Source organism: Hippocampus zosterae, chromosome 20, assembly GCF_025434085.1.
Source record: "Hippocampus zosterae strain Florida chromosome 20, ASM2543408v3, whole genome shotgun sequence".
Classification (NCBI taxonomy): Eukaryota; Metazoa; Chordata; class Actinopteri; order Syngnathiformes; family Syngnathidae; genus Hippocampus; species Hippocampus zosterae.
The window spans coordinates 2,406,579-2,431,266 of NC_067470.1; the positions used below are offsets into that span (position 1 = coordinate 2,406,579).

General features: G+C 49.3%; 5 protein-coding genes across 5 annotated transcripts; 3 read left to right on the top strand and 2 right to left on the bottom strand.

Moving 5' to 3' along the window:
- Window positions 1–303: 303 nt before the first annotated feature.
- Window positions 304–5,892, top strand: kbtbd2 (kelch repeat and BTB (POZ) domain containing 2). The gene is made up of 4 exons (XM_052054668.1): window positions 304–477; window positions 2,073–2,614; window positions 2,700–2,865; window positions 2,966–5,892. The coding sequence occupies exons 2-4, from the start codon at window positions 2,442–2,444 to the stop codon at window positions 4,496–4,498; spliced, it is 1,872 nt and encodes a 623-aa protein (XP_051910628.1). The 5' UTR covers window positions 304–477; window positions 2,073–2,441; the 3' UTR covers window positions 4,499–5,892.
- A 191-nt stretch (window positions 5,893–6,083) lies between these two features.
- Window positions 6,084–11,875, bottom strand: avl9 (AVL9 homolog (S. cerevisiase)). Its single transcript, XM_052054669.1, has 16 exons — window positions 11,516–11,875; window positions 10,563–10,683; window positions 10,379–10,464; window positions 10,211–10,282; window positions 10,012–10,101; window positions 9,879–9,945; window positions 9,759–9,799; window positions 9,513–9,551; window positions 9,363–9,432; window positions 8,895–9,289; window positions 8,361–8,504; window positions 8,077–8,287; window positions 7,786–7,903; window positions 7,402–7,455; window positions 7,193–7,281; window positions 6,084–6,928 (listed from the first exon to the last, which is right to left on the bottom strand). Exons 1-16 carry the CDS (start codon window positions 11,597–11,599, stop codon window positions 6,807–6,809), a joined length of 1,803 nt encoding a protein of 600 aa, XP_051910629.1. The 5' UTR covers window positions 11,600–11,875; the 3' UTR covers window positions 6,084–6,806.
- Window positions 11,876–12,076: 201 nt separating this feature from the next.
- lsm5 (LSM5 homolog, U6 small nuclear RNA and mRNA degradation associated) lies at window positions 12,077–13,545 on the top strand. The gene is made up of 5 exons (XM_052054703.1): window positions 12,077–12,338; window positions 12,874–12,969; window positions 13,106–13,133; window positions 13,210–13,282; window positions 13,361–13,545. Exons 1-5 carry the CDS (start codon window positions 12,278–12,280, stop codon window positions 13,391–13,393), a joined length of 291 nt encoding a protein of 96 aa, XP_051910663.1. The 5' UTR covers window positions 12,077–12,277; the 3' UTR covers window positions 13,394–13,545.
- On the bottom strand, window positions 13,541–15,873 carry psme2 (proteasome activator subunit 2). The gene is made up of 11 exons (XM_052054693.1): window positions 15,659–15,873; window positions 15,398–15,430; window positions 15,217–15,279; window positions 15,005–15,082; window positions 14,593–14,635; window positions 14,413–14,510; window positions 14,260–14,328; window positions 14,082–14,149; window positions 13,951–14,005; window positions 13,783–13,869; window positions 13,541–13,715 (listed from the first exon to the last, which is right to left on the bottom strand). The coding sequence occupies exons 1-11, from the start codon at window positions 15,704–15,706 to the stop codon at window positions 13,635–13,637; spliced, it is 723 nt and encodes a 240-aa protein (XP_051910653.1). The 5' UTR covers window positions 15,707–15,873; the 3' UTR covers window positions 13,541–13,634.
- A 137-nt stretch (window positions 15,874–16,010) lies between these two features.
- On the top strand, window positions 16,011–24,461 carry LOC127593298 (E3 ubiquitin-protein ligase RNF31-like). Its single transcript, XM_052054641.1, has 25 exons — window positions 16,011–16,163; window positions 16,640–16,844; window positions 16,998–17,144; window positions 17,215–17,370; window positions 17,442–17,501; window positions 17,571–17,706; window positions 18,169–18,318; window positions 18,415–18,565; window positions 18,708–18,727; window positions 18,934–19,076; window positions 19,414–19,644; window positions 19,900–20,172; window positions 20,299–20,484; window positions 20,891–21,097; window positions 21,314–21,487; window positions 21,616–21,714; window positions 22,023–22,112; window positions 22,197–22,311; window positions 22,568–22,680; window positions 23,221–23,334; window positions 23,423–23,471; window positions 23,610–23,706; window positions 23,838–24,003; window positions 24,177–24,250; window positions 24,286–24,461. The coding sequence occupies exons 2-24, from the start codon at window positions 16,671–16,673 to the stop codon at window positions 24,243–24,245; spliced, it is 3,120 nt and encodes a 1,039-aa protein (XP_051910601.1). The 5' UTR covers window positions 16,011–16,163; window positions 16,640–16,670; the 3' UTR covers window positions 24,246–24,250; window positions 24,286–24,461.
- The last annotated feature ends 227 nt before the right edge of the window (window positions 24,462–24,688 follow it).

Genomic DNA, 24,688 nt, shown 5'->3' on the forward strand with positions numbered 1-24,688 from the left:
AACAAAATAAAATTAAAAAAAAAAGAAATGAATGTGGTTACTGAATTCAGTGGGACAGTTTACAGGCATGCGCAGTTTGCTTTCGCCGACATGGCGGATGTAAAAGAATGAATGAATGAATTAATAAATGAAGAAACAAACAAACAAATAAACAAAAAACAGTTGGAGTGGCGGTATAGCACAAAGAACGTCTTATTGGGGCGGTTGTGTCATTTTACACATTTAAGTGAGGTGAAAATGACGAATGCGTTCCGGTAAAATAGTGAGTTTTCTACGCATGCGCAGTGTTGTCCTCCTTCGGCCTCCGCGACTGGGTTCTTTCAGGCGCTTGAAAATGCGCTGGAAGGCTGTCATTTCGGCTCAACCGAACACACTTATTTACCATCGAAACTTATCTTTTGGACTACGTTCTACACCTCCCGTTGACAAGAAACCACTTCGTGACCTCTCGTCGCTTGGAGTCATCATCAAACGAGCGTGAGAAAAGCATTCTTGCTTCGTGTTTGAGGCGTCCGGGAGGAGGAAGAACCAGACGAGCGTTTAGCTTGCCGTTAGCCTACCCGTGTCGTTCACTCGCAATGGCCACCGTCTTTGTTTGTTTTTTTTGTCTTTCTATGGAAATATTTGACACATTTGACTCTATAATGGAGACACTTGATTTTGGTTCGCGGCGGCAAGCGGCATGATTGATGGCGCGTAAACTGAGAGCCAAAGCTACTAACTAATTGGCCGCGGCGTTGCTAATGTTACTTGAGCCGCGTATGGAACATTGCATAGAGGCGGACTGATTTAGACGTACGCTCGATCAAAAGGCGAGGGCACTCGACTCCCGGCTCCCCGGGGGGTGATTTGTCGAGTTGACTGTGAGAAGAGTGTATTAAGTAAAGCGTTAATGAAGAGGAGGCCATTTGTATGTTTGGACATTAGGGTGATGACGAGCTAACCCCCGCTTAGCACACCGTAAGGTTCCTTTAAAAATGTGATGACCGGAAACACGATTTTGCCGTTTGTCAACTTTTTCGTTCTGGAATTAAAATTACCCCAAATAAAACGCGATGAGAAGGGTGGCATGCTTGTATCATCCAATCCCGATTAGCTGTTAGCGTTTGCAAGACACCACACCCCGCAACGGATTGTTGTCGTTTATAAAAACACCCCCAGAATAGGCGGCATGGTGATCGAGTGTTGAGCACGTCGGTCCCTTTTGTTCTAAGTTTCCGGCCTGTGTTTGAATCTTTCCTTCCTATGGAGAGTTTGCATCTCCCAACATTTCTCGCTTGTGTCGGCGTCCCCTCCCACATCCCCGAAACATGCATATTTTCCCCAGGCTGTAATTCATATTTGAGCCGGGAAGCAATGAGTATAAAAAGGTAGATAGATGTCATCTATGTCAGCAAGCCGTTGGGTGGTCATCGAAGAGGTGAATAGAGGTTGTTACTTACAGCTGCCGGGCACATGTAAAGGTGACAAAAAGATACTTGACATGTGCAAGATAAATGGGTGGCTCATTTGTAGAAAGCTAATATTATACTGACTGGTATATGGTCTTTATCCTCTGGAAAAGCAAGTAATATTAGTGACGTGCTGAGGAGCACAGAGGAGCTGACCCTCCAATACCGTATATATAAGCACACCAGAAGAAGCAGCAGCACAATTGAAGGAGAACGTGTGACCAAAAAATGGGATTCGTTATTTTATTTGCGTAATCACAAAATGTTTTGATAAAGTCTCATATTGAGTGCAATTGTTCTGCGTTGAACACTTTTGAGTTTGTTTTTAGGCTGGACTGCATTCATGGCATTTGGGTTGATTTCAATGGGGAAAGATAAGACGCTTGATTGATGGAAGTCGCAGCTCGTCATTTATAGTGGAAGTGAACGCAGGATTCTCTTTGTTTGCCTTCGAGTTGCTGGTGACTTTCCATTCATTCCTGGGTAACGGTATCAGCAGTGATACAAGTGGAACACTGTTTAAATGAAAACAACAATAAACCTCAGGGGCGTTTGTCATCGTCTTTTCCGCCGGACGTCTGACTCATCCCAGCTGCGCTCCTTGTCTTCCGTCTCCCGCAGGCCGCTGCTGATGTAGTTGTGTTGTGACGCTGGTCCCGCGTCGCCACTACCTCCAGCCTCCTCCCGACCCCCCGGTGCCTCTTCGCTGCTGTATGACCTCTAACCTCTGCACACCATCAAGACAGAGGATTTCTTCCTCCGGAGCACCCAAGCTTGCCCTTCGCCTCCTCGCCAAGGAGCAGCCGGGTGACTCCACTTGGACCAGAGGAGCTGTCTATCCCCCCACCCCCCCTCCTCCCGCTCCCTCTCCCTCCCTCCTTGTCCCAGAATCCCTCAGAGGTCTACGGTTTTTCTTCTGGTGGTATCGAGCCCGGCTCAGCCGGCCGCGCGTACTCTTCAAAACTGGGGCGCGATTCGTGTGATGCGACCATGTCGGGTCTGGGCGAGCGCCGGCCGGTCAACGCGGACTACGCCGTCTCCCTGCTGGAGCAGCTCAAGTTCTTCTACGAGCAGAAGCTGCTGACGGACGTGGTGCTGCTAGTGGACGACACGGAGTTCCCGTGCCACAAGATGGTGTTGGCTGCGTGCAGCTCCTATTTCAGGTCAGTTAGTGTGCTCCCCCTCACCCCCTCAAGTTTTACGTGCGAGGAAACCCCCTGATTGGTGGCGGCGGCGGTGTGCGCGCAGGGCGATGTTCATGGGCGGCCTGAGCGAGAGCAAGCAGACGCACGTGCACCTGAGGAACGTGGACGCCGCCACGCTGCAGATCATCATCACGTACGCCTACACAGGCCACCTGGCCATCAGCGACAGCACCGTGGAGCCGCTCTACGAGACCGCTTGCTTTCTGCAGGTCAGCTGGCAAGCCGTCGTACGCTTGTATAAAATGTTATTGGGGCTGAAAAAATAAAATCAAATCCCGTGGGCATTTTGTTTCACAAATGTCCGTCCAGGTGGAGGACGCCCTGCTGCAGTGCCGCGATTACCTGGTGAAGAAGATCAACCCCGAGAACTGCGTGCGCATGCTGAGCATCGGCGACCTGTTCAGCTGCAGCGAGCTAAAGCAGAGCGCCAAGCGCATGGTGGAGCACAAGTTCCCCATGGTGTACCGGCAGGACGCCTTCCTGCAGCTGTCGCACGAGCTGCTGCTGGACGTGCTGAGCAGCGACAACCTCAACGTGGAGAAGGAGGAGACCGTGCGAGAGGCGGCCATGCTGTGGCTGGAGTACAACATGGAGGCGCGCTCGCAGCACCTGTCGTCGGTGCTCAGCCAGATCCGCATCGACGCGCTCTCCGAGGTGACACAGCGGGCCTGGTTCCGGGGCCTGCCGCCCAACGACAAGTCGGTGGTGGTGCAGGGCCTCTACAAGTCCATGCCCAAGTTCTTCAAGCCGCGCCTGGGCATGACCAAGGAGGAGATGCTCATCTTCGTGGAGGCGCTGTCCGAGATGCCGGTCATGAACGTGATGATGCCGCTGGTGCCCGCCATGGTGTGCTACAGCCCGCAGGCCGAGAAGGTCTACAAGCTGCGCAACCCGCCGCGAAACCTGCAGAAGGTGGGCACGCTGGTCACCCCCGACAACGACGTGTTCATCGCCGGCGGCGAGGTGGTGCTGGAGAACGCCTTTAGCCGCGGCGGCGGCCTGCAGGTGGCGGTGGACAGCTTCTTCTGGCTGGACGCCCAGCAGAACACCTGGGTGGCCAAGACGCCCATGCTGTGCGCCCGGCTCAAGCCCTCGCTGGTCTACTGCGACGGCTGCATCTACGCCGTGGGCGGCGACAACGTCGGCGGCGAGCTCAACCGGCGCACGGTGGAGCGCTACGACCGCGTGAAGGACGAGTGGAGTATGGTGAGCCCGCTGCCGCTGGCGTGGAGCTGGAGCACGTGCGTGGTGGCGCACGACTGCATCTACGTGCTGACCCTCGACCTCATGTACTGCTACCTGCCGCGCGCCGACGCCTGGGTGGAGATGGCCCTTCGCAAAACCAGCCGCTGCTACGCCTCGGCCGCCGCCTTCGGGGACCTCATCTTCTACCTGGGCGGCCTGCACGTGAGGGGCAGCTCGGCTCGCGGCGCCTGCCCGCCGCCCGACTCCTCCTCGCTGGACGTGGAGATCTACGACATCAACAAGAACGAGTGGCGCCAGGCCGCCAATATCCCCGCCAAGCCCTACTCGGACCCCAGCGTGCACGCCGTGGTGCTGCTCGACGGGCTGTGCATCTTTAAGCGCGAGACGCACATGAACGACCGGCCCAAGTACGCCATCTACAAGTACGAGGTGGAGCTGGACCGCTGGTACCTGCGGCAGCCCGTGTCGGAGCGCGTGCTCTGGGAACTGGGCACCGGCTTCCACTGCACTGTGGGCAAGCTGTACCCATCCTGCCTGGAGGAGTCCCCGTGGAAGCCGCCCGCCTACCTCTTCTCGCCCGACGGCGCCGAGGAGTTCAACATGGATGGGGAGCTGGTGTCCCTCCCCCTCGTATAGCTTTCAGGCACCCCCCTGGTGAGCCAGCTGGGGGTGCGGGGCGCGGGAACCCTCGAAAGGACGCAGAATCTGCCGCTCGGGGACCTTGGCTCCAAACATAACGGACCTCGCAAACTTCTTTTCTTCTTGAGCTCATAACGTGGTGGTGGTGGGTTGGGGGGGGGGTGTCTGCTCAAACACGTTTGCCCTCGCGGTTCCCAGGCTGAAGGATTCGAATCTCTTGGTTTGCTGCGTGGAGTTTGCATGTTCTCCCCGTGCTTGCGTGGGGTTTTTGTTTTGTTTTTTGTTTTCCTGCGAGTACTCCGGCTTGCTCCCACATTCCAAAACCATGCATGTCAGCTCAATTGGCCAAACGTGTTGAGAGTTTTCCGTCGCTTTTTCTCTTCAAACACGATCCACAAAAAAAGGTTTGGGATACAGAGAATTGGGACCGAGCCCTGCCGTGCACAGCAACTGTCCGCTCGTTGCGTCGGGATGCCATAACAGGGTAGCAAAGCACTACTTACTCCTAAATGCAACTCGAAATACTTTTTACATTAAGGTGGCGCCAAATCAACACTTTTCAACGTCCAATTTTTCAGTTCAATTGCCCTCGCCCAAAAATCAGCTGGGATAGGCGCCAAGTGGGATCCAAAATTGGTTGGCTGGCTCATCTCTGGGTGCTTCAACACTCACCCCGCCCCTTTTCGATCCCCCCCGTCCTCCGACCGTGTTTGGACAATCTCTTCAGAGGAGCTGAGAGTGACCTCGGGATTAATCTAATCAAGCAACTTTCTGAACAACAAATAAAATGTAAAAAAGGCTTGTTATGGCAGTACAGGGGCAGGGAGACTGTAGATACCCCCCTTGCCTCTCTTGGTTGTGGGCGACTGCGGGTCCAGTCGCTCGCCCACTCTGCCCTTGGCTACGCCCACTGCGCCTGGGGCCTTCCACACAACCATCGTTTAACGCCTCACGCTATGCTGGTGATCGTCATTGGTAACACAGACACAGACACCTCTTCTTAGCAGTTCTCATTTCTAAGCTGCTGAAGTATGATAAATAGCTATTTTTCATATGTTTAAAACATGTGTTACAGTTTGGGGCGGTGGGGGGGGGCGACAACCCGTTCTATTTTGTATTAGTGGTTTGTTTGTTTTTTTTTAATGAAAATTAGACATTACTGTAGTGTGACTGTGGCTGGAAGTCGGTCCTCGTTCATTAAGCGGGCCTGGGAGCTTGTTGCCCTGGAAACCAGCCCTTGGCAACCACTAGCAGGAGTCTGGCGTGGTGAGATCTTAAACTCCATGAGCACAGGTGCTTCATGGCGGACGTTTGGAGCATGTTTGGCTGCATCGTATTCCGTTGGCACTGTTTCCCCTCTGAACTATAATTTATTAAAGTATAATCGAAAAGAGTTTCTCATTTTCGTCGAATGGAACGGATTTGTCGCAAAGCATAAAATGATTTATTTTTTTACAGGACAAGTCTGCAAACATCCATTTCTCCAGGGTGCAGACAAAACGTGTCGATATTTGATTGAAATTCATACATGACAAATAAATAAGACCAACGAAAAAAGAAAAGGCCGAACATAACAAGCAGGTGAAGGTTGTCAGTTTTCATTCAGGAAATTGAATTATACACAAGGATAATTGTCATGACAATGTGCCTGTTCAAGTAACAGCATTGATTTTTTTTTTTTTTTTGCAGATTGTCGGAAATATTACTCACGGAAAAACCTTTTATGTCTCAAAATGTCTTACTTACTGGTGTATTTCAGCTAAAAGAGCCTTCTCAAATATATTTCTATGGTTTTGAAAAGCCCCAAATTACCTGTTACTGATCAGTTGAAATAAGCACATCAATAGCCTAAATATTTTATAGAAGGGGAACTTGAGCATTATAAAACTGCTTTAAAAATGTGTGCATAAACTGCAACTTGCTAAGGTCGTAACCTTTACACAGTCAACAGTGAATTGGTTTGTCTTTTGTGACTAAAAAAATTCCCCAAAATGTTGATATTTCCCCATTTTGATTAAGCAGCACAATATCTCCGCCCAAAACCTGACCCAAAGTAACCATGCTGTTACCAAGGCAACCACAGTGTCATGACAGCTGGACTGGTGTCGTGGTAAATGCGGATGACATTAAAGTTGAGAGCATCCGTCGTGCTTCACAGAAGGTACTCCAGCGATCCAAAACAGCAGTGATGTGAACAGTGCAATCACGTCGGCGCCACTTTGTTGCCAAGAGGGTCAAGTCTCTGGTAGCAGGGGAGGGGGTGGGGGTGGGGGTCCGTTAGGGGACCAACCTGACACGAGTGGGGTCACGGTTGAGCCTGGTCAGCGGCAGTCTCCGGGTGGGAGGCGGCAGCTGGCTGGGCCAGGGTGGAGAACCAGGACGACATGGCTGACTTGGCGCTGGTGAAAGCTCCGCCCACTGACTGACCTGAGACCACAAGATGGTGAATGGCCAGTCATCAGCCAATCGGTGAGTCAAGTGAAGTTTATTTTTAAAGTGAATTTTGCTCATTAAATTGTCAAATCGTGCAATCCAAATTTATGTTGTGCCTGCCTTGGCCACTAGAGGCAGCCGTGTGTTATACAGTCATGCAGACGCATGAAAAATAGATGTAATGCACTTTGCTTTGGTGTCTGTGTGATGTTTAATTTGACAGTTAACTACACTCTGTAAATGTTTGCGCTTTCTCACCGACGGCCTTCCCGGTTTGGACCACACTCCTGCTGGTGGTCATCATGGCATTGCCGATCTTCTTGCCGCGCTCGCTGTTGTTCACCGAGCTGCACACAAGCAAAAAGAAATGTTTTCGAATTATCGGCAAACAATTATTTCAATACAGTTATGGTACAACTTTTTTTTTATTTTAAGCTGCTGTTGAGCTGCAAGCGTGCGGGACTCACTGTGTCAGACGCAGTTTAACATCGGCAACGCTGTACTGTCCCTGGAACGGATGTCTGCAGCACACGAGGTTTGTTGAAGAGAACAAAGTAAGATTTTATTTTTTTTTACTTTGTCATCAACGCCCCACCCAGCCCCGACAAAGATTCGTAATTGCTTATGGATGCCACAAGATGGCAGCAAAGCATTCTATTTCGATAAGGTGAATAGTGTATTTTAATAGGGCTCCTAATTAATTCTCCTTTCAACACAGTTCCTTGGCAGCCAAGTACAACGTTTATATTAGACAAGACACCAAAACAGCAAAAAAATAAATATAGAAACTAGCTTTTAGTAATTGGGCGGGAAATCAGGCATTTGATGCCAAAAGGACAAGGTGGCGTTACCCGGGCGTGACGGCGGCCATGGCGGCATGCTTGTTGCTGTGCCACAGGCGGTAGTTGTGCGTGACCTTCCAGCTGGTGATGAAAGGGGTGCCGTAATCCGCCAGCAGCCTCTCGTTATCTGCCACAAAAGACGTGTGGGAATGTTGACAACTGCAATTTGCATTTCTTTCAAATTGTATTCATGCATTTCCCCCCAAAAATGTGCTGGTCTCGCATTAATGTCTTGTACAACTGCGATTTTTTGGCGGCATTCCCAGAGGGCGACTGAGATGTGAACGTGACTCCTCGCACCTTCTTGCAAGCAGGACGCCAGCAGAGCGTGGAGGTAGACCGCGAACTGTGCCCGGATCCACTCGTCGCCGCCCTCCCAGCCGGTCCCGTCCAGGAAGACGTCATCTCGGTTCTCCGTCACATGCTTCAGCAGGTAGTCCGCAAAGCGCAGGTCGGCCGTGGTCAGGCCCAAAACTTTGCGCAACTCGCCGTCGTGGATCTGGATGTTGGCCTACGGGAAGCCGCTTGAGAGATTCCATTCGGAGAGGGAACAAACGCTCTGACAATTTTCCGTCTTCGCTCACCTCTTCGACCTCCACCACGGCATCGCTTAGGTGCCTCTGCTGACGGAAGAGGACGTTGGTTGCCCCGGCGACAAAGCCGCGTACCGACACATCGGACAGAAGGTGGTGCTGCTGCAGCGCCATGTATGGGAGACACAGGTAACCCTGCGCGCAAGGTCGGACGCATCATGAGGCACGGTGCCATCACAATGGGAAGAAGCATTTTGCTTCTCATCGCCGCAGCACACTGGACGAGTGGTGAGCATGTCTGCTGAACTGTGTCAAGGTTCTGGGTTAGAATCTGTGCCCAGGCCTTCCTATGTGGATTTGTGTACTCGCATTGACTGGCAGCAACCAGTTCAGGGTTTGTCTATATGTTGCCAGACACTGACTGGCGACCAATCCGTTGTTTGTTTACATGTGCCCTCTGACTGGCTGGCAACCCATCCAGGGTGGCTTCTCTCCCGAAATTTGGCACTTTCACCCCTCGTCCGCATGTCGCCACGCACGAAGAGGCACGAGCGCGTCAGCGCGATTCAGCCAATGTGCATTTACTTTGGTGAAGATGGCAAGCGGCATGCCATACTGGTCCTCCTCCAGACCGGACAGCAGCCCCTGTGCGACGGCGCCCTGCCCCCCGAGCGGCTGCACCGTGATGGGCACGGCCGGCGCCTTGCCCTCCGCCCCCTCGTCCAGCACGCCGGGATCCAACGTCTCCCAGTCGCTCTCCGATGACTCGGGGGATGCGCGGGAGGGCGGCTTGAGGTGAGGCTCGGCGCCGTTGCTGGAGGGCGACCCCCGGGCGTCCCCATCGCCCCGCAGCAGCTCCGAGGCGGACACCGCCTCAAACTCCTCGGCCCCTGAGACGCTCGCCGCTAGGTTCGGGTCCTCCGACGGGCTGCTCTTGGGCTGGTAGTGCGAAGACTCCACCAGGCCGTGCTCCATCATGCCTGCGCGCACGCACGCACGCGCGATGGTGAATGCCGTACCTAATGAAGTGGCCGCTCTTTGCGCATTACGCACCTGGGAACAACGACAGGACTGTCATCAGCGTTCCCACGAGTCTGCTGACGGGCGACACGTAGAAGAGGACCTATGGAGGTGACCGGTCGTCAGTCACAAAGCGGCGACACAGACAGGAAGTAGACTGTGTATGTGTGTGCTTGATGACACCTTCTTCTCCAGCAGGATGAGCTTGACAAGGATGAGAACCTGTGGGGATGGAAGACGATTTCTTTAGATTTGGACATTCAGCTAGGTGGGTGTGTTTTTGTTTTTTAACCCAATGGACAAGGTGTCACAATATTGGGACATTTTTCACATGGCATCCCAAAACTTTTGTCCCATTTGTATATTTTTTCCACTTCATGTGCTATTGCCCCTACGTCCACATTTTGCGCATGCTCCTTCATCTTCTACCTTGTGTCTGAAGTGCAGGATGAGATCTCGCGGTGACAAGCCTGCAGAGAGACGAAAAAGCTCATCACCAAAGGCACAAAGAAGAGCAAACGTGGACATTTGCATCTGACAAAGACATACCGAGGAAGACCTGCGAGCCGTCCAGAGCGGAGCCCCTCAAGGAGCCGTTCATGTGCTCGTAAAGTTCCTGCGGAAAAAGCCAATTAAAAGGTGAGTGGCGTCCGCATGCGTGAAGCGGAAGATGCTTTCTCACCTTCAGGATGGAAATTTGAGAGAAGTCTTTCTCCTCAAAGTAAGCGTGTGTGATGAGCTGCAGTTTGGCTTGGACAAGACCGAACAGAGGCTGCAAACGACAAACAACTTAGCTGTGGAAAAAAGTTTTGGTGGACTTGGGCGCTGGAGTTCACGCCTTTTCATTAGCGACGTAGCATAACGTGAGCGGTGTGCCTCACCACCCTGCTCAGCACGCAGACGCTCTTCTGCACCGTTTCACGGGTCACGTCGGCCTGTCGGACCTTCAGCGCCTGAGGATGGGAACGACACCAAAAAAAATTCAGCAATTGCCGCACTCTCAATCAAAGGATGGCTGTCACATCGTCACCGTGGCAACCTAGCATGACCTTGGCCTCGATCTGCCGGTAGCAGGACACACCGTAGACGCACTTGGTGTCTCTGCCAAGCGGGGGGAGATGGAAGTAGACCGTATCTGCGGGACAAAAAATACAAAATTCACCTGTGTGGGGCGGCCATGTTTGTTTGACACAGGAGGTGAAATTTAGCTTTTCACAGCAGTTGCACTCGTACCTTCCAGGTAGTTGTGCGCTCCGTCGGGCAGCGCCAGGAACGGGAGGTACTTCCACTCCTCGGGCAGCACGTTGCTATCGTGACCCTCGTGCGGCATCAGCGGAGGGTACGAAAACTCCACCTGATGTCGGACAGAAACAAAAAGTAGATTTCGCAAGTAGCAACGTGACAAACCTGTACTAGTAAACATTTATGATTCTAGTACTTCATTAGGTATACTCGTAGCCCACAGTTTTGCCACACTAGCAACATGCCATTGCACTTCAAGTGGGCAGAAATGTCATAGAGTAGTAATACTAGTGGCATACTTAAGGTGTGTAACCGTACAAGTGGCAGACTATGGAAGGAGGAGAGGCTGTTGGTGGAGTCAGGCGCTTCCATCGCAAACGCGTGCTTCTTTTGTCATGCGAAAAAGACAAAATGGCAACGGAGCTGTCTAACAGGTGTTGGTTTGCAGAACAGGTTTTGCGTATGAGCTCAATCAAAGCACAACAGGCAGGTTTGGCTCCCCACCAACAAAGATGACAACAGAGCACTAGCAAGATCATCTGATAGGAAACCCAAATCCTAACGCTGCTTTGAAACTCTGACCATGATTTGAAACCTTAAATGGACGCTCCAATCCAGACTTGAAATCCTACTTTAAATTATGTATACCACATAGACACCCGTGGTTGAAACCCTATTCCAGTGTTGAAACCGTAACCATGACTTGAAGCTCTACTTTGAAATCGCAACCGATTTAAACCCTACTTTGGGATGTTGCTGTTGTCTTTTGTGCAACAACAACTGGAGCAACAGATGGAAAGATGTGCAGGACATTACGTAACCACCAGAAAACAGCTGATGCATCGTCATGATCATTATCATCGCGCCTGCCTTCTTTCGTGCGGTTGTAATGTAGTTGTTAGCATGTTGCTATCGTGGTATGCAGCAGCAGAAGGTTGACGGACCTGGCAGCCCTTCTTGTGATGAAAGCCGACCACGACGATGTGGATCACCGGCCCCCGTGGCTCGTCTACGTCCTGCGGCTCCATAGGCTCCAATCCGGGCTCCCACTCGTGGGGCTTGAACACAACACTGATGGAGCCGCGGTTGAATCCAGTCAGACCACAACGGAATGAAACGGTGTCAACACAGTACCGTAGAACTGATTCTCACTTCCGCCTAATCAGAGCGCGCAGAGAACAAAATTCAGTAAAGGCAGGCATTGCCTGTTATTTCCGGCTACACCCACCAAACCTCATAGGATGAATAAAAACGACAACAGCAGACAATTATGACTGTGTTAATGTGTACATTGTTCGCGCTTTGAGGATACGTTATAAAGTGTGTACTGGATCTACCCAGCAGTTCTTATGGATTTGTTTTGTGTTTGGTAGCCGGATATCCGTCGCAAACGACGGACCGGGGACCACCATCTTGTCAATACTGTATCCGAAAACCCTCTTGACTTGGACTCTGTACTCTTTGAAAGTAAACGATAACGTCATGTTTTACCACAACAAATTGCAGCGTCACGTGTTACTCATCGATGTGAGTCCTTCTGTTTGAGTACCTTTTTTTTCAACATAAATTGAATCGAACGCACCCGTCGATTCAAAGTAACATTTATTAATGTTTTAATTCACATTTGCATTTGACAAGAAAACATCCTCGACGTCGGGGCTCGACGCCTTTGGCCTGGTTTGCGGCCTTCAATTGCTTCTGTCTGGATGCTTTCATCAAACATGGCGGCAAATCAAGCGACGAATCCTTCTCAGTTGCTCCCGTTGGGTTTGTACATTTTAAGAATTATTAAAAATACATATAGTACAACATTATTAGGTTGGACAAATGACCCTGACCACACTAAAATTCGCCTCACTTGAACAACAGATAACATTTTACAGCTCATGTAAGCGGCGTAGCTCTTCCGCGTGGTGTTAACATTTCATTTTTTAAAAGAGAATTTTTAGAGTATGATGTAGAAAAGCGGTTATGTGTTAAAGCTAACTGTTGTACCACTAAATACAATACAGCATGGCGACACATTTGAAGTAATTGCATTTGCACACCAATCCAGGTGTCCTGAATTTTGTAAGTAGAAATGACGACCACAGTTCTGTCCATTCATAAGCCACGTTTGTATAAAATGACTGGAAAACTGTTTTTCATACTCATTAAATAAACACAATTTTGTTCATCTATTGAATATATCCTGTCCTACGGCTGGGCAATTAATTTAGGTTTATTGCTCAGGGTGAATGGTTTGTAATCTTTTTTTGTTTGTTTTTCTATGTATGCAAATGTATGTTTTTGGGTGTTTCAGAGCTTGTGGACAAGTGCATCGGTTCTCGCATCCACATTGTCATGAAGACGGACAAAGAAATTGTCGGCACTTTGCTGGGCTTTGATGACTTTGTCAGTATCCTAAAAAGCAAACCTGTGTATTAGGAACGTCCCGAGTCAGAGTCACTTGATTTTGAGTATCTGGGACTGTATATGTTTATCATATTGTTTTCCTGGTCATGGTGGAGATTCCATAACTTGTTGCGCTTAAGACATGGTCCTCGAGGATGTGACTGAATTGTAAGTTGTATATATTTTTTCCTGCTTCAAGTCTTCTGTTTCTTGTTCATTAATGGTGCATGTTCCCGTGCTTTAGTGAACTAACACCAGAGGGCCGCAGGATCACCAAACTGGACCAGATCTTGCTCAATGGCAACAACATCACCATGGTAACGAACTGCCCCGTGACAGCTCAATGTGTCATCAGTATAGAAGATGAAAATAAAGATTTTGTGTTTCCTGTGCAGCTCATCCCAGGCGGAGAAGGCCCGGAAGTTTAAGACCGGCATCTGTTGGAGCAGTTTTGTTTTATTTTTGATTTTTTTGTTGTTCCTTCTTGTTCTTCAGGGTAGAAGGGCACTTTTTGTAAAAAAGCTTCTTGGTTTGACAATAAAAAGTGCAAGATGAAGTGTGCACACACACACACATAAAATGATACTGTTTTATTGAGTACTTCTGTGTTTAACTAAGTTTATCTGAGAGCAAAAAAAAAAAAAAAAATCTGCTCATGGGTTGCCTGTTTCAGTACATGGACGGCTTCTCCTCGCCTTTGGGATTGGTCACCTTGTCCATGTTCTTGCTGATCATGTCGTACAGTTCCACCTTAAAGGAAGGAAAGCGGTGTAAGACACGTTAATTGCTAAACTTTTTTTTTCTTTCCTCCACTCACATAGAAACTACGCAAGTCCAGGATGATCATACGGATGTCGGAGTAGATGGCCACATCCTTGTCATGGACCAGCAAGCGGTAGTCCATCTGGAAAGAAAACAAGTCCACCTCTGTGCCTCCGACACCCCCCCCCCCAAAAAAAAACTGTCACAAGGTTTTCCAACTCACCACGTGAGTGTCTTTGGACGCTTTGGCCACAGCGTCTCCCCTCTCCAGCAAGTACCTAAATCAGATCACGACGTGCCGATCACATATTGGCGATTTGGCACAGTTTCTTGTTTTCACGCCTCACCACCTACTTGTTGAGGTTCGTCTGAAAGCCTTCTACTTTTGTTTTGACTGCAGTGATTCTCTCCAAGATTTTCTCCTGCAAGCCAACAAAATTAGAAACTTGGCGTGTGGTGACATTTTAACGAGCTGTGATGTCACAATATGTAATACAGCTCAAATCTGAAAAGCACACAGGTTAAAACGTACCTGAATGCCGACGCCAAAGTCATTACCATCTTCAATTTTGGGGATGAGGTGTTGAATCCAGCTTGTGACCTGTAAATACACAGACGGAAGTCGCGCCCAAGCCAAAGCGTGTGGGGAATACGCTCCAAGCAGTCATGTCGCCAACAAGCTTACGGTGATGATGGTCTCTCGCAGGCTGACAATCTCGGGTTTCAATCTGCCCACCAGCGCCAAGATGATCTCGTGGGACTTGATGAAGCCGCATATGGGTTCTGTGGGAGCAAGCAGAGGGCTCAAGCTCCTGGACATCACAACCAAATCCCTGCACCACAGTAAGCATCAACAATACTTGACTTTTTTTCTTCTTCTTCTCTTCGTCCTCATTCGTCTCCATGTCCTGTCACAAAGTCACATGAGCAATTAGGGAACCACCATCATTCGTTCTTTTACCAAATTCCTTCTCGTCTGGACTACTGCAACGGTACCTTTTCAAAACGGTTTATAAAAGGGCCACTACAAAGCTGTGAACATTGGCATGAATTAACAAAGGTTCTCAGTGTGGTAAGTTGGCTCCCTCTAGCGGTACAAATGTGCATATGTGTCAGTAGTGTCTTAAATCCATCTTAAGCATTTCCTGATAATCAAGCAAGCCTTTATTCTTCATGTCATGGTGCAAAAGGACAGAAGCAAAGTGTCATAAATTACTGACGCGCAAATCTCAAACGAATCATGGTCAATAGAAGTCAGAAAATTCCCGAGTAGACACCTCATCGGCGGGGGGTGGGTCAGGTATGGGGATGTCCAGTGGAGCTTTGAGCGACGACATGTCTGTCACGGAGACATCCTGACAAGAAACATTTAATCACTTGACTGCTTTCATATATCACGTGGGACTTTTTAGCCGGTCAAAGTCCAGCTTTGATTATCGTGTGTATGTTGCTTGGCAATAGAATGTTTTTTATTGATTTGATTTTGGACCTGGAGCAGAGCGTCCATCTGGAGGATCTTGGACGGAATGACGGTGGAGAAGAGATTTTTTGCCTAGAGAGGAAAAAATGTCATGTTGCATCTTGAGAACATTACTTAGGAGATTTTCCCTGTAGTTTTTTAGATTTATAATATTTAAAAAAAGGAACTGAAGCACATTTCGGAAACAAACCTCATTTGACATGGCCTGGTGGAAGATTTCCACCTGCAAAAGATAACAAATAAGTGAAAATCGAAGACTGAACGTTTAGCCTCACGATCTGCTGACTCACTTCTCATTTTACTTTCATTTTGCATCAAATTAATGGCTTCCATTGCCAGCAACACCGAATCCATTTATTAGAACACGTTAGTGATGCTAAACATGGTAGGCATTTTCTGCAGGCGAGTTTCTGGTCATTTTCCTTCGTTTAAAATGAAAACAAAAACTTACCCTAGCTGCATTTTCGCTGCTTATCTTCAACACGGAACTTTTGGGCATGGCAGCCGGAAAACTACTTTTTTCAAACGAGTAAAACAAAAACGTGAAAGTCAGCAAAGGTGCAACGGCAGAACGAAGAAAAGTGATTTTATTTTATTTCCTCGTACGCTAGAGTTTACTTTCGATTTGAAGCACCGCCTCCCTCTTCGCGTTTAACTGACAATTTCCGCTTTGACCTTCAACTCAAAGTAACGCATATTGTTCAATAAAATAAACAATGTCATTTAACTCAGATGGATTAATTTAGTTCTTGATTTGATTTATGATTCTACTTTCTCCACTTTGCTGGAAAATGTTCCCATGAAAATCGTAAACCACGACGGAAATACAGTACACTCGAAGCATTTTCAATACACTTTTAATGTGAAAACCAAACCGGACCGGACCAGAAGTAGCGTTGGATCTGAACTTCCGACTTCGTTCTGCCGATATGACTACTGTACTCGATTAAGTTCAGGTGAGGCAAAACGCGTCGATTGTCTTATGTTTTCGTTTTTTTCTTAAATGTTGTCTTTTGGGTACTCGGCGGTTAAAAGCTACGTTAAACGGTGTTTGCGTGTACGTGGTGACGCTTCTTTTCTCGCTGAAGCAAAGTTTGAGTACATGAAACGTCGACGTTTGGCTTTATGTCGCTCGTTAAGTTGAACTCGTTGTTCCTCTGGGTTTGGATTTTACCTTGACAGGAAGTTACCGGCGTCAATGAAAGCAAACGATATGCGTTAGCTCAAAGAGAATACCAGAGGAATTATTTTCAGGAAAACTATTCATATAGTTTTTTTAAAAATGTCCTTCAGTTGAGGTTCTGATGCTCTGTACTTTGTTGTTGATACCTGCGCCATATTTCCTTCATCACACTGACAAAATGTTGCTCACAGATTGGATCAAACATGACGCCTCTCTACACTTTAAATGTGAATTAATCTGTCTCCCCAGTTTATTTGCAGTGAGTAGCAGCATTGGGCAGATGGAGGAGGCAAGGAATAGAGCCATAGCCTACCTTACCTCAGGACTGGGCCAGGGCGGAAAGGCTGAGGCCCAGTTGATGGCCAGCTACCCACTGCCGCTGTCCCAGAAGTATCGTCACCTCATGGTAGAGACAATGCTGAGGGAAAATGTGTCTGGCAGCAGCAGAGCTCAGGTCAGCACTTGACATTCGACTCCTCTAAGTTTTGATGAAGAGACGAGAGGTGTACATTTCGTAACATTTAGCTGGTTAGAGTACATAAATGTAAGTTGAACCTACCGGTAATTGAAAATGGTAATTTAGAATGGTGTAATCTTTTCCCTTCAGGTGTTGGATTCATTGAATAATTTGATGAAAGCCTTGAGCATTTTGGAAAAGTATGGCTACAACCTGACCAGCGTCACTAGGCCCAAGTACTGGCGCAGTGTCAAGCACAACAATCCGGTCTTCAGATCCACCGTGGACGCCATCCAGGTGAGCGTCGCCACTGGCGTCATGTCGACAACCCAAACCGATGCCTGATGGCCAAGTCGCTGTCGCGCAGGGCGGGCGGAGGGTGCTCTTCCTTTACGGCTACACCAAAGAGCAGTCGGACGGCCTCAGCTTTCCCGATGATGTCGCCGAGCCTGATCGCGACACAGTCGCCAAGGTGACGCTGGAAGTCATGACGTTTCGCAGGGAGCTGGAAATGCTCATTAAGGTTTGACTTGTCCCTAAGGAGCCATTTGCTATCTTTGCGGATTCACAGCGTCCTTATTTATACATCTTCAGGGCACGCATCCTCATCGAGAAGTCTTCAAAGAGTTGGTCCCTGAGTTGGCCGGACCGCAGGTGTACATAATATTTCGCACTCTTGCAAAGCCAAGGTGAAGACAGACAATTTTTATTTTTGTAATCCAGGATGCGACGGTGACTGAAGCCCCCGTAACCGTACCAGAAGAGAAGAAGTCATCACCCAAGCCGCCACCGCCGCCCTTGATGCCCAAGCCCAACTTAGCAGCAGTCGCCGGACAAGCTCCGGAACCGCCGTCGTCATGTCAGTTGCTCACAAATGTTTAGTGATTGATCACATTAGGATTAGGAGAGTGCTACAGCGCTGTATGCTGTCAGTGAACGCAACTCGCTTCACAACAAAAAGCAGCTTGACAGATAGTGTAGAATTCTTTCAAAAAAATGCATGAAAGTTTAATTTGACTAAAGTCACCGTCCGATCGGTTGTGTTGATCCCCGGTTTCGAAATTAGGTGCTCTGAACGTGTAACAAAAACTGATGTTTTAAAAAAATTATTGCATGTGTTCAAGGGCTTTTTGTAAAAAAACTATTTACTTTATTGTTCTTAATTTCTGTAAAAGTGTTTCGTGACTCAGTGAAAATCGGTGACAACAGTTGACAACCACTGATTTAGTGAGTGGCGTGCAAAAGAATGACTGCCAAATTACAGCACAGTGCTATTGAATTCAAGTTTTGGGAAGTACCGACTTTGAAATTGTGCGTGCAGCGGACCAGTGCAACCTGTGCGGAGGCTCGGCAATGGTCGTCTGCCCCTCGTGTGCCAACCAGTCCTTCTGTGATGCGTGCGACGACCTCTTCCATCGTCACCCGGCGAGGACCAGTCACAAGCGAGAGCGAAGACTGAAAACAATGCAGGGTATGCCACTTCAAACGTCATATTCATAATTACACTCATCTCTCGTTTTTTTTCTCCCCTTTCCTTGAACGTGTTGTTTGTTTGCTACCTCTGAAGGAATGTGTTCCATCTGCGGCGTGTCACCCGTGCATGCTCAGTGCGCCACATGCGAACACACGCTGTGCCTGAAATGCGATGGCCTCTTCCACTCGCACCCCGAGCGCAAAGGTCACACCAGGACAGTGCTCACACCCGCCAAGACGAACAGGTATGGAAAGGGGATACCGGAAAGGGTTTAATCCAAACACAAGGTCCACGTTAACTCTTTTCCTCCTTCTAACATGCCGCCATCGATGTTGACGTGCGTCAACAATCCACGCGACTCGCTTGCGCCCTACCTGGAAACACAGCTCGACGCCCTCCAACGCAGGTGAGAGGGGTCTGCTTGCAGTGGAAATGAGATGTGACGCCTTGCCGTGCATCATTCCAACTTGGGTTGCAAATGGCCGGACAGTTTTTGGAACATTTGTATGGGAAGTTAAGAGAGATTAAAAAAAAATAAAAATCATAATAGTAGTGAGCAAAAATAATCTAGCACCCACGTGCAAAAAAATCCCTGTTCAAATGTGTTCACAGAGTGGCAGTGTAAGAGCTGCACGGTCATCAATCAAGGCAGCAGTATCCTGTGTGAGGTGTGTGAGCGCCCCCGTCTGGCCCCTCGCCCATTGATCAACCTGGGTTTTTCCAGCCTGAGTTCTGGTACGGACACCCGCGGACAGGTTGGTACAGTTGTGTGATTTTCAAAAACACTGAAAAATAACAAGACGATGGATCATCGACTTTTAAAATGTTTGTGAACAAAGAGTTGGGTGTCAGCAGTGGCTGGTGATTGTTGTCATTTACATATTTCTGATCTTTTGTCTTTGCGCGAGTCCTTCTGCGCTTAAGCCCTGCGCCCTGCCCAGCAGTGGGGCCAAATGACTTCCTTTAACACCCCCCCCCCCCCCCCAGCCAAGTTTCTCAGCCAATGACGTCCACTCTGTCTGCTTTCCCCTGCTGTGAAATGACCCTTAGCAAGGTGTGACCTCCGGATGGGAATTTTTTTGTCTTCCTCAGTCTCCTTGGACGTGTCGGTTCTGCACCTTTGTCAACCCCGCGTCCGCAGAGGCGTGCAAGGTGTGCAGCTCTCTGGGTTCACAGTCAGATGCACCCCCGCACCCCCCAAAGGCCTCAGGTGATGCCAAGCATCAAGGCAACCCACCCAGGCCCAAGCCAAGAGCCAGTTTGGATCTGAAGAGGCAGGAACGCATGAGGGAAGACGGGCTCAAGCTCGTGCGCCAGATCAAAGTAAGAAGCTTTCATCCTTGCAGTGAACCCCCTCTGTTTGTAGAAACTGTCACAAGATGGCAGCAAAGCATTTTTTTTATGATTAGACAAGGCTACGGCCTGACTTGAATGAAGCTTTTTTTCCTTCATTTCAACAGTTTCTTTGGCACCAAGATATCGCCAAAGCAATATTTTTGTAATCATGATTTTTGTAGACATGCCTTTGGCCAGAACGACGACTCTTTCTCGCAATCTTATCATGCGCTCGGCCTGCAGGAAGCCGAGAAGCACGGCATCAGCCCCGAGGAAGTGTACGCCGCGCTGCGCGCGTGCGGCGGCAGCAGCGTGGACCCGTGTGATTGGCAGGCGTCGGAACTGCCGCACCTGCTGGACGAGCTTTGCGCCTTGGCCGCCTCGGTGCAGGTGAGCGCCTCGGCCGGCGGCCAAGCCGTGAAGCTCTCCAAAGCCGAGGCCAAGCTGGCCTGGTTGGCGTCGGGGGGTGACACCGAGCGAGCCGTGACGCAGCTGCTCAGAGACCGACAGATGAAGGTTGGAGCTACAACAACAAAATTGTTTTTGCAGCAGCCGGCTGCAAAGCATTTAAAAATCATCGGAGTGACATGAGTCAAAGTACGAAAATGGACGGCGGCTGAATAAAAGTGTGTGTGCGGACAGATGGCGGAGCTCCACTCTCTGGGCTTTCGGGACGCATGCCAGTGCGAGGAGGCCCTGCTGCAAAGCGGCGGCGAGGTGAAAGGAGCCCTGTCTGTGCTGCAGCGACCCCTACTGGACGCTTTCCATCAGCGGATCTGGAACGAGCAGCCCGAGCCACCCGTGGACCCCAACCACCCCAACAAAGAGGTAGACCCTTACGATGCCGCTGTGGAAAACCGTTCCAGCTCGTAGAGCGTTTCTGTAACATGTATGTCTAATCCTGCATACTAGTATGACAACTTTGGCATACAAGTAGGAGCTTCTCTAATAGTACTAGTAGCACACAGGTGTCAAGTACTGCTGTTTTCCTTCACTAGTAATATTCAGCTGTCCTATGATTAAACTAAAGTTGTACTACAGTGCAAAAATGTCATACATCAGCTAAAAAAAAAAAATACTAGTACAATTGTCGTTCCGCCCGTGAGCTGAATTGTCCAACTAGTGAGTGCAAAGAGTGTACTAGTACACGGGCCTCAAGCCGGGATAAATGCCGCAACGGGTTTTCATTTGCAGCGCGCACCTCGGCTAACATCTCTCGCCCACCCCCCCGCAGCGGATGTGCCGACGTCTGCTGGCGCTGTACGGCCTGCCCAGCTGGGGGCGCTGCGAGCTGACCCTGTCGCTGCTGCAGGAGCCCGGCGTTGCCTACTCGCTCGAGGACGTGGTGCAAGCGGTCAGGGAGTCGCACGACCGCGATTTCATCAGGCGTGTCCTCAACAATAAGTGTCCGTGCTGCCTCAGCATCTTCCCTCGGAGCAAGGTCGGCATACCTCCAATGGGTGGGGGGGAATCATTGCCCCCCCAAAAGTTCATTAAATCATCAAAAAATCTATATTCAAGGCATTCACAACAAATGCCAATTTAATGCATTTTTTTCTAGATTTAAATACATTTTTACCTGCTCATGCTTTTTGTTGATTTTTATTTTTTAAACTGACAAAATACTTTCTTTTTTTTTTGGGGGGTCCGTGTGCAGATGCAGTCTCTGACGTCATGCCAGTGCTCGGTGTGTCTGGACTGCTTCACGCAGCACTTCACCATCAAGGTGCGCGACGGGCACATCTGGGAAATGGTTTGTCCCATCTGCCGCGGGCCCGACATCACTGATCCCGAGCAGCTGGACAGTTACTTCTTCACGCTGGATATCCAGGTGCGACCTGGAAGCGGGGAGGGAGGGGCCCAAGGGGTGCGGGGGGGAAATGCAGAGTTATGAGGAGGCATGTATAGGCGGATGTGGAAAGGGCCGCTATGACCTCACTGGATGCGTGTGCTTCACAGCTGCGGGGTTGTCTGGAGCCTGACGTCTACGAGCTCTTCCACAGAAAACTGACGGAGCACGCGCTGATGAAGGACCCCAAGTTCCTGTGGTGCTGCCACGTGCGTGTCGTCTTTACCAAAGCCGCGACGAAATGTTGCCGTCCAAACGACCACATCTCAGTGGCAAAATCAAATTGATAGCCGATTATGGACATTTTCTCTTATGGGTCGACATGCATTTGTTGCCGCTTATTTACATTCATGCCTGACTACTGCACGTTGCTGCCAAGTGTCACTTCTTCAGTGTTGTGTCACGAACAGATGTGCGAGGCGTCCTCACTTTTATGAGATATTGTACATATTTATCACTTTTAAGTCTTACCGTGGCAGTGTTGGTGAACGTCTTTTGTTGATGTCATGTCCTGCAGTGCGTCTCGGGCTTCATCAATGAAGGCGACCAACTGAAGGTGACATGTCTGTCGTGTTGCAACAGCTTCTGTGCCAAGTGCAAGAAAACGGTGAGTGACAGAACACACGCGGGGAGCGATTGTCGTCAAGTTTTGATACGCTGACCGCTGGATTCCATCCGTCTGTGTTGTAAGTGGGAGCCTCAGCACCAGGATCTGACCTGCGAGCAATTCCATCAGTGGAAGCGGGACAACGACCCCGAGTACCAGAGGCAGGGCCTGGCTGGCTACCTGAGGGACAACGGCATCAGTGGGTTGGGATTCCATTTTAGCAGTTTAGACATCAGCACCTACCAGCCACCATTTCAAGTGCCTCTGCTAAGCCCCAAATAAAGTTCAGATGTTCTTGGGAACTTCCAACTGGGGTTAATCGGAGGACCGTCAACTGAATTTTATGAGGAAAATGTGGGCCTTTATTTTAAGTCCATATCGCCCAGTCCGAGCATTCACACACACCCGATGATGATTGACAAGGTTGTTGAGTAAATGTCAGCTTGTCGTTGCAGCCTGTCCTCATTGCCGCTTCCAGTACGCGCTGACGAAAGGCGGCTGCATGCACTTCACTTGCTCCCAATGCAGGTACCAGTTCTGCAGTGGCTGCAACAACCCTTACTACACGGTGGGTGCACAACATACTTTGGTTGACCCGACGCTTTTATTCTGTGGAGTATTACAAAGGGAAGCAGCCCTCCCGAATGTTCTTGCGTTCGGTGCAAGTTCTTGTAGATGGAAATGGCGCCAGTTTGAAGCAGACGCAGATGACGGCGCAGTTGTGCTTATTCATCATTCGTGCATCTATTTTCTATGCCGCTTATTCATATTCCGGTTGGGGGGACGAGTGTGGCTCAATGGTAGAGTGGCCGTTTCCCAACCCAGAGAGGTTGGTGATCGATCCCCGGCCATTGCGACCCATGTCGTAGTGTCCTTGAGCAAGACACTGAACCCCCCAGTTGCTCCCGATGCTGCGTTGTCAGTCGGTAAATGAGGTGGCAGCGCAAAGCGCTTTGAGTACCCGAGGTAGAAAAGCACTACTTTATACCAATTACTATGAGGAAAGTAGTTCAATCAGTACTTAGACTTTTGCTACTTGAAACAAGCATGTCAACTTCTATTTGTGTTGAGCAGATTACGAGCACTTTTCCCTCCCAATGTGTTGCAGACGGGCTGCAGGACCGAACAGTGCCACTTCAAGGGCTTCCACACTCACCATCCTCGCGATTGTCTCTTCTACCTAAGAGACTGGGAGACCACACGGCTGCAGGCGCTGCTGCAAGTGCGACCCCACGCCAGTGCTAGCTCCAGATTTCATCTCAGCGTCTTAATTGTTGGCTCACATGTCCCCATCCGCTTCTGTTTGTCAGATGAGAGGCGTGGAATTCAACACAGAACCTTCTGACGAACTGCAGGCGGGTAAGAGTGACCAGCAAGTGTTTTATGTAAATGCTCACATGTTCCCGGAAATGAACAGAGGGGTCTGTATTTGGCCCACTGCTTTTCTCCCTCCTCCGTTAAATGTGTACCTTTCGTGTACTCTCCTGTATGACGCAGGCACTTGCGGCGTGATGGAGCAGAAAGAGGAAGGAGGTCAGCTCGTCGACTCGCCCTGTGGCATCCAGACTCAGCCCGGCCAGGCCGGACTCTGCGGGTGAGTATGACGCCCCTCACGCAACTCCGTCGTGATGGCACACATGAGGATTCGACATCGTAAATATGGAACAGGTTTGACATTTGCAATGCCGCCCGAGTGAATGAAGGAAGTAAAATCACTCTGTGCAGCAAACACTACGGAGAGTACCTGGTCAGTCTGATCAACGCCCACTCGCTGGACCCCGCGCTTGTCTACGACGCACACGACTTGATCCGAACCTGCGAACGCCACCACGTGGAGATGCAGAGGGCCGACAACGAAGACGACGACACCTACCACGCTCGACTGCGCAAGGTGAAATCTTTGAATGCATCAAGGCAAAGTTGTTTTTTCTGTGGTCGCTTGAATTATGAATGATTGCCCTGTTTTTTCATGAAAATATGACAAATGACTTCCCAAAAGGACTCGGTTTAGAGCAGGATAGGTTGCCAACATTTTTTTTTAAATGCCTCGATTCTTTCCTACAGAAACTAATGGAGATTCCTCTGGGCGAAAAGGTTCCCAGGAACGCAACGCACCACCCTGACACAAGCTGAGCCAACTTCCGTCTGGCGTACGGTATGCAGTGTACACACGCATATAACGGTTATTTTGAACTAGCTGCATACCTCATGAGTCAATGTTCATCAAGTTTGTCAGCAAAGAAGAAAGATATTTATTTGGCATTATCTATCCCGTTTCTACGTACTTAACTGTGCCAAGATGATCATTTTTGTGCTTTATTGATCAATAAAAATATACTGTCCAAACAATTCCACTATGTGACTTTTTATTAGACAAATAACATATTTGTTGGAGTCATTTCCATTTTGGGGTATATAAGACAAACGCGACAACTTATACACAAGTGTTACTTGGATCACACATTATCAGGACAGATGACCGCCTACACAGACAGAAACATTTATTTATTTTTGAAGCAACTATTTTTTTTGTGTGTATTGATGATGTGACAAGTCTTTATATACCAAGTAACGCC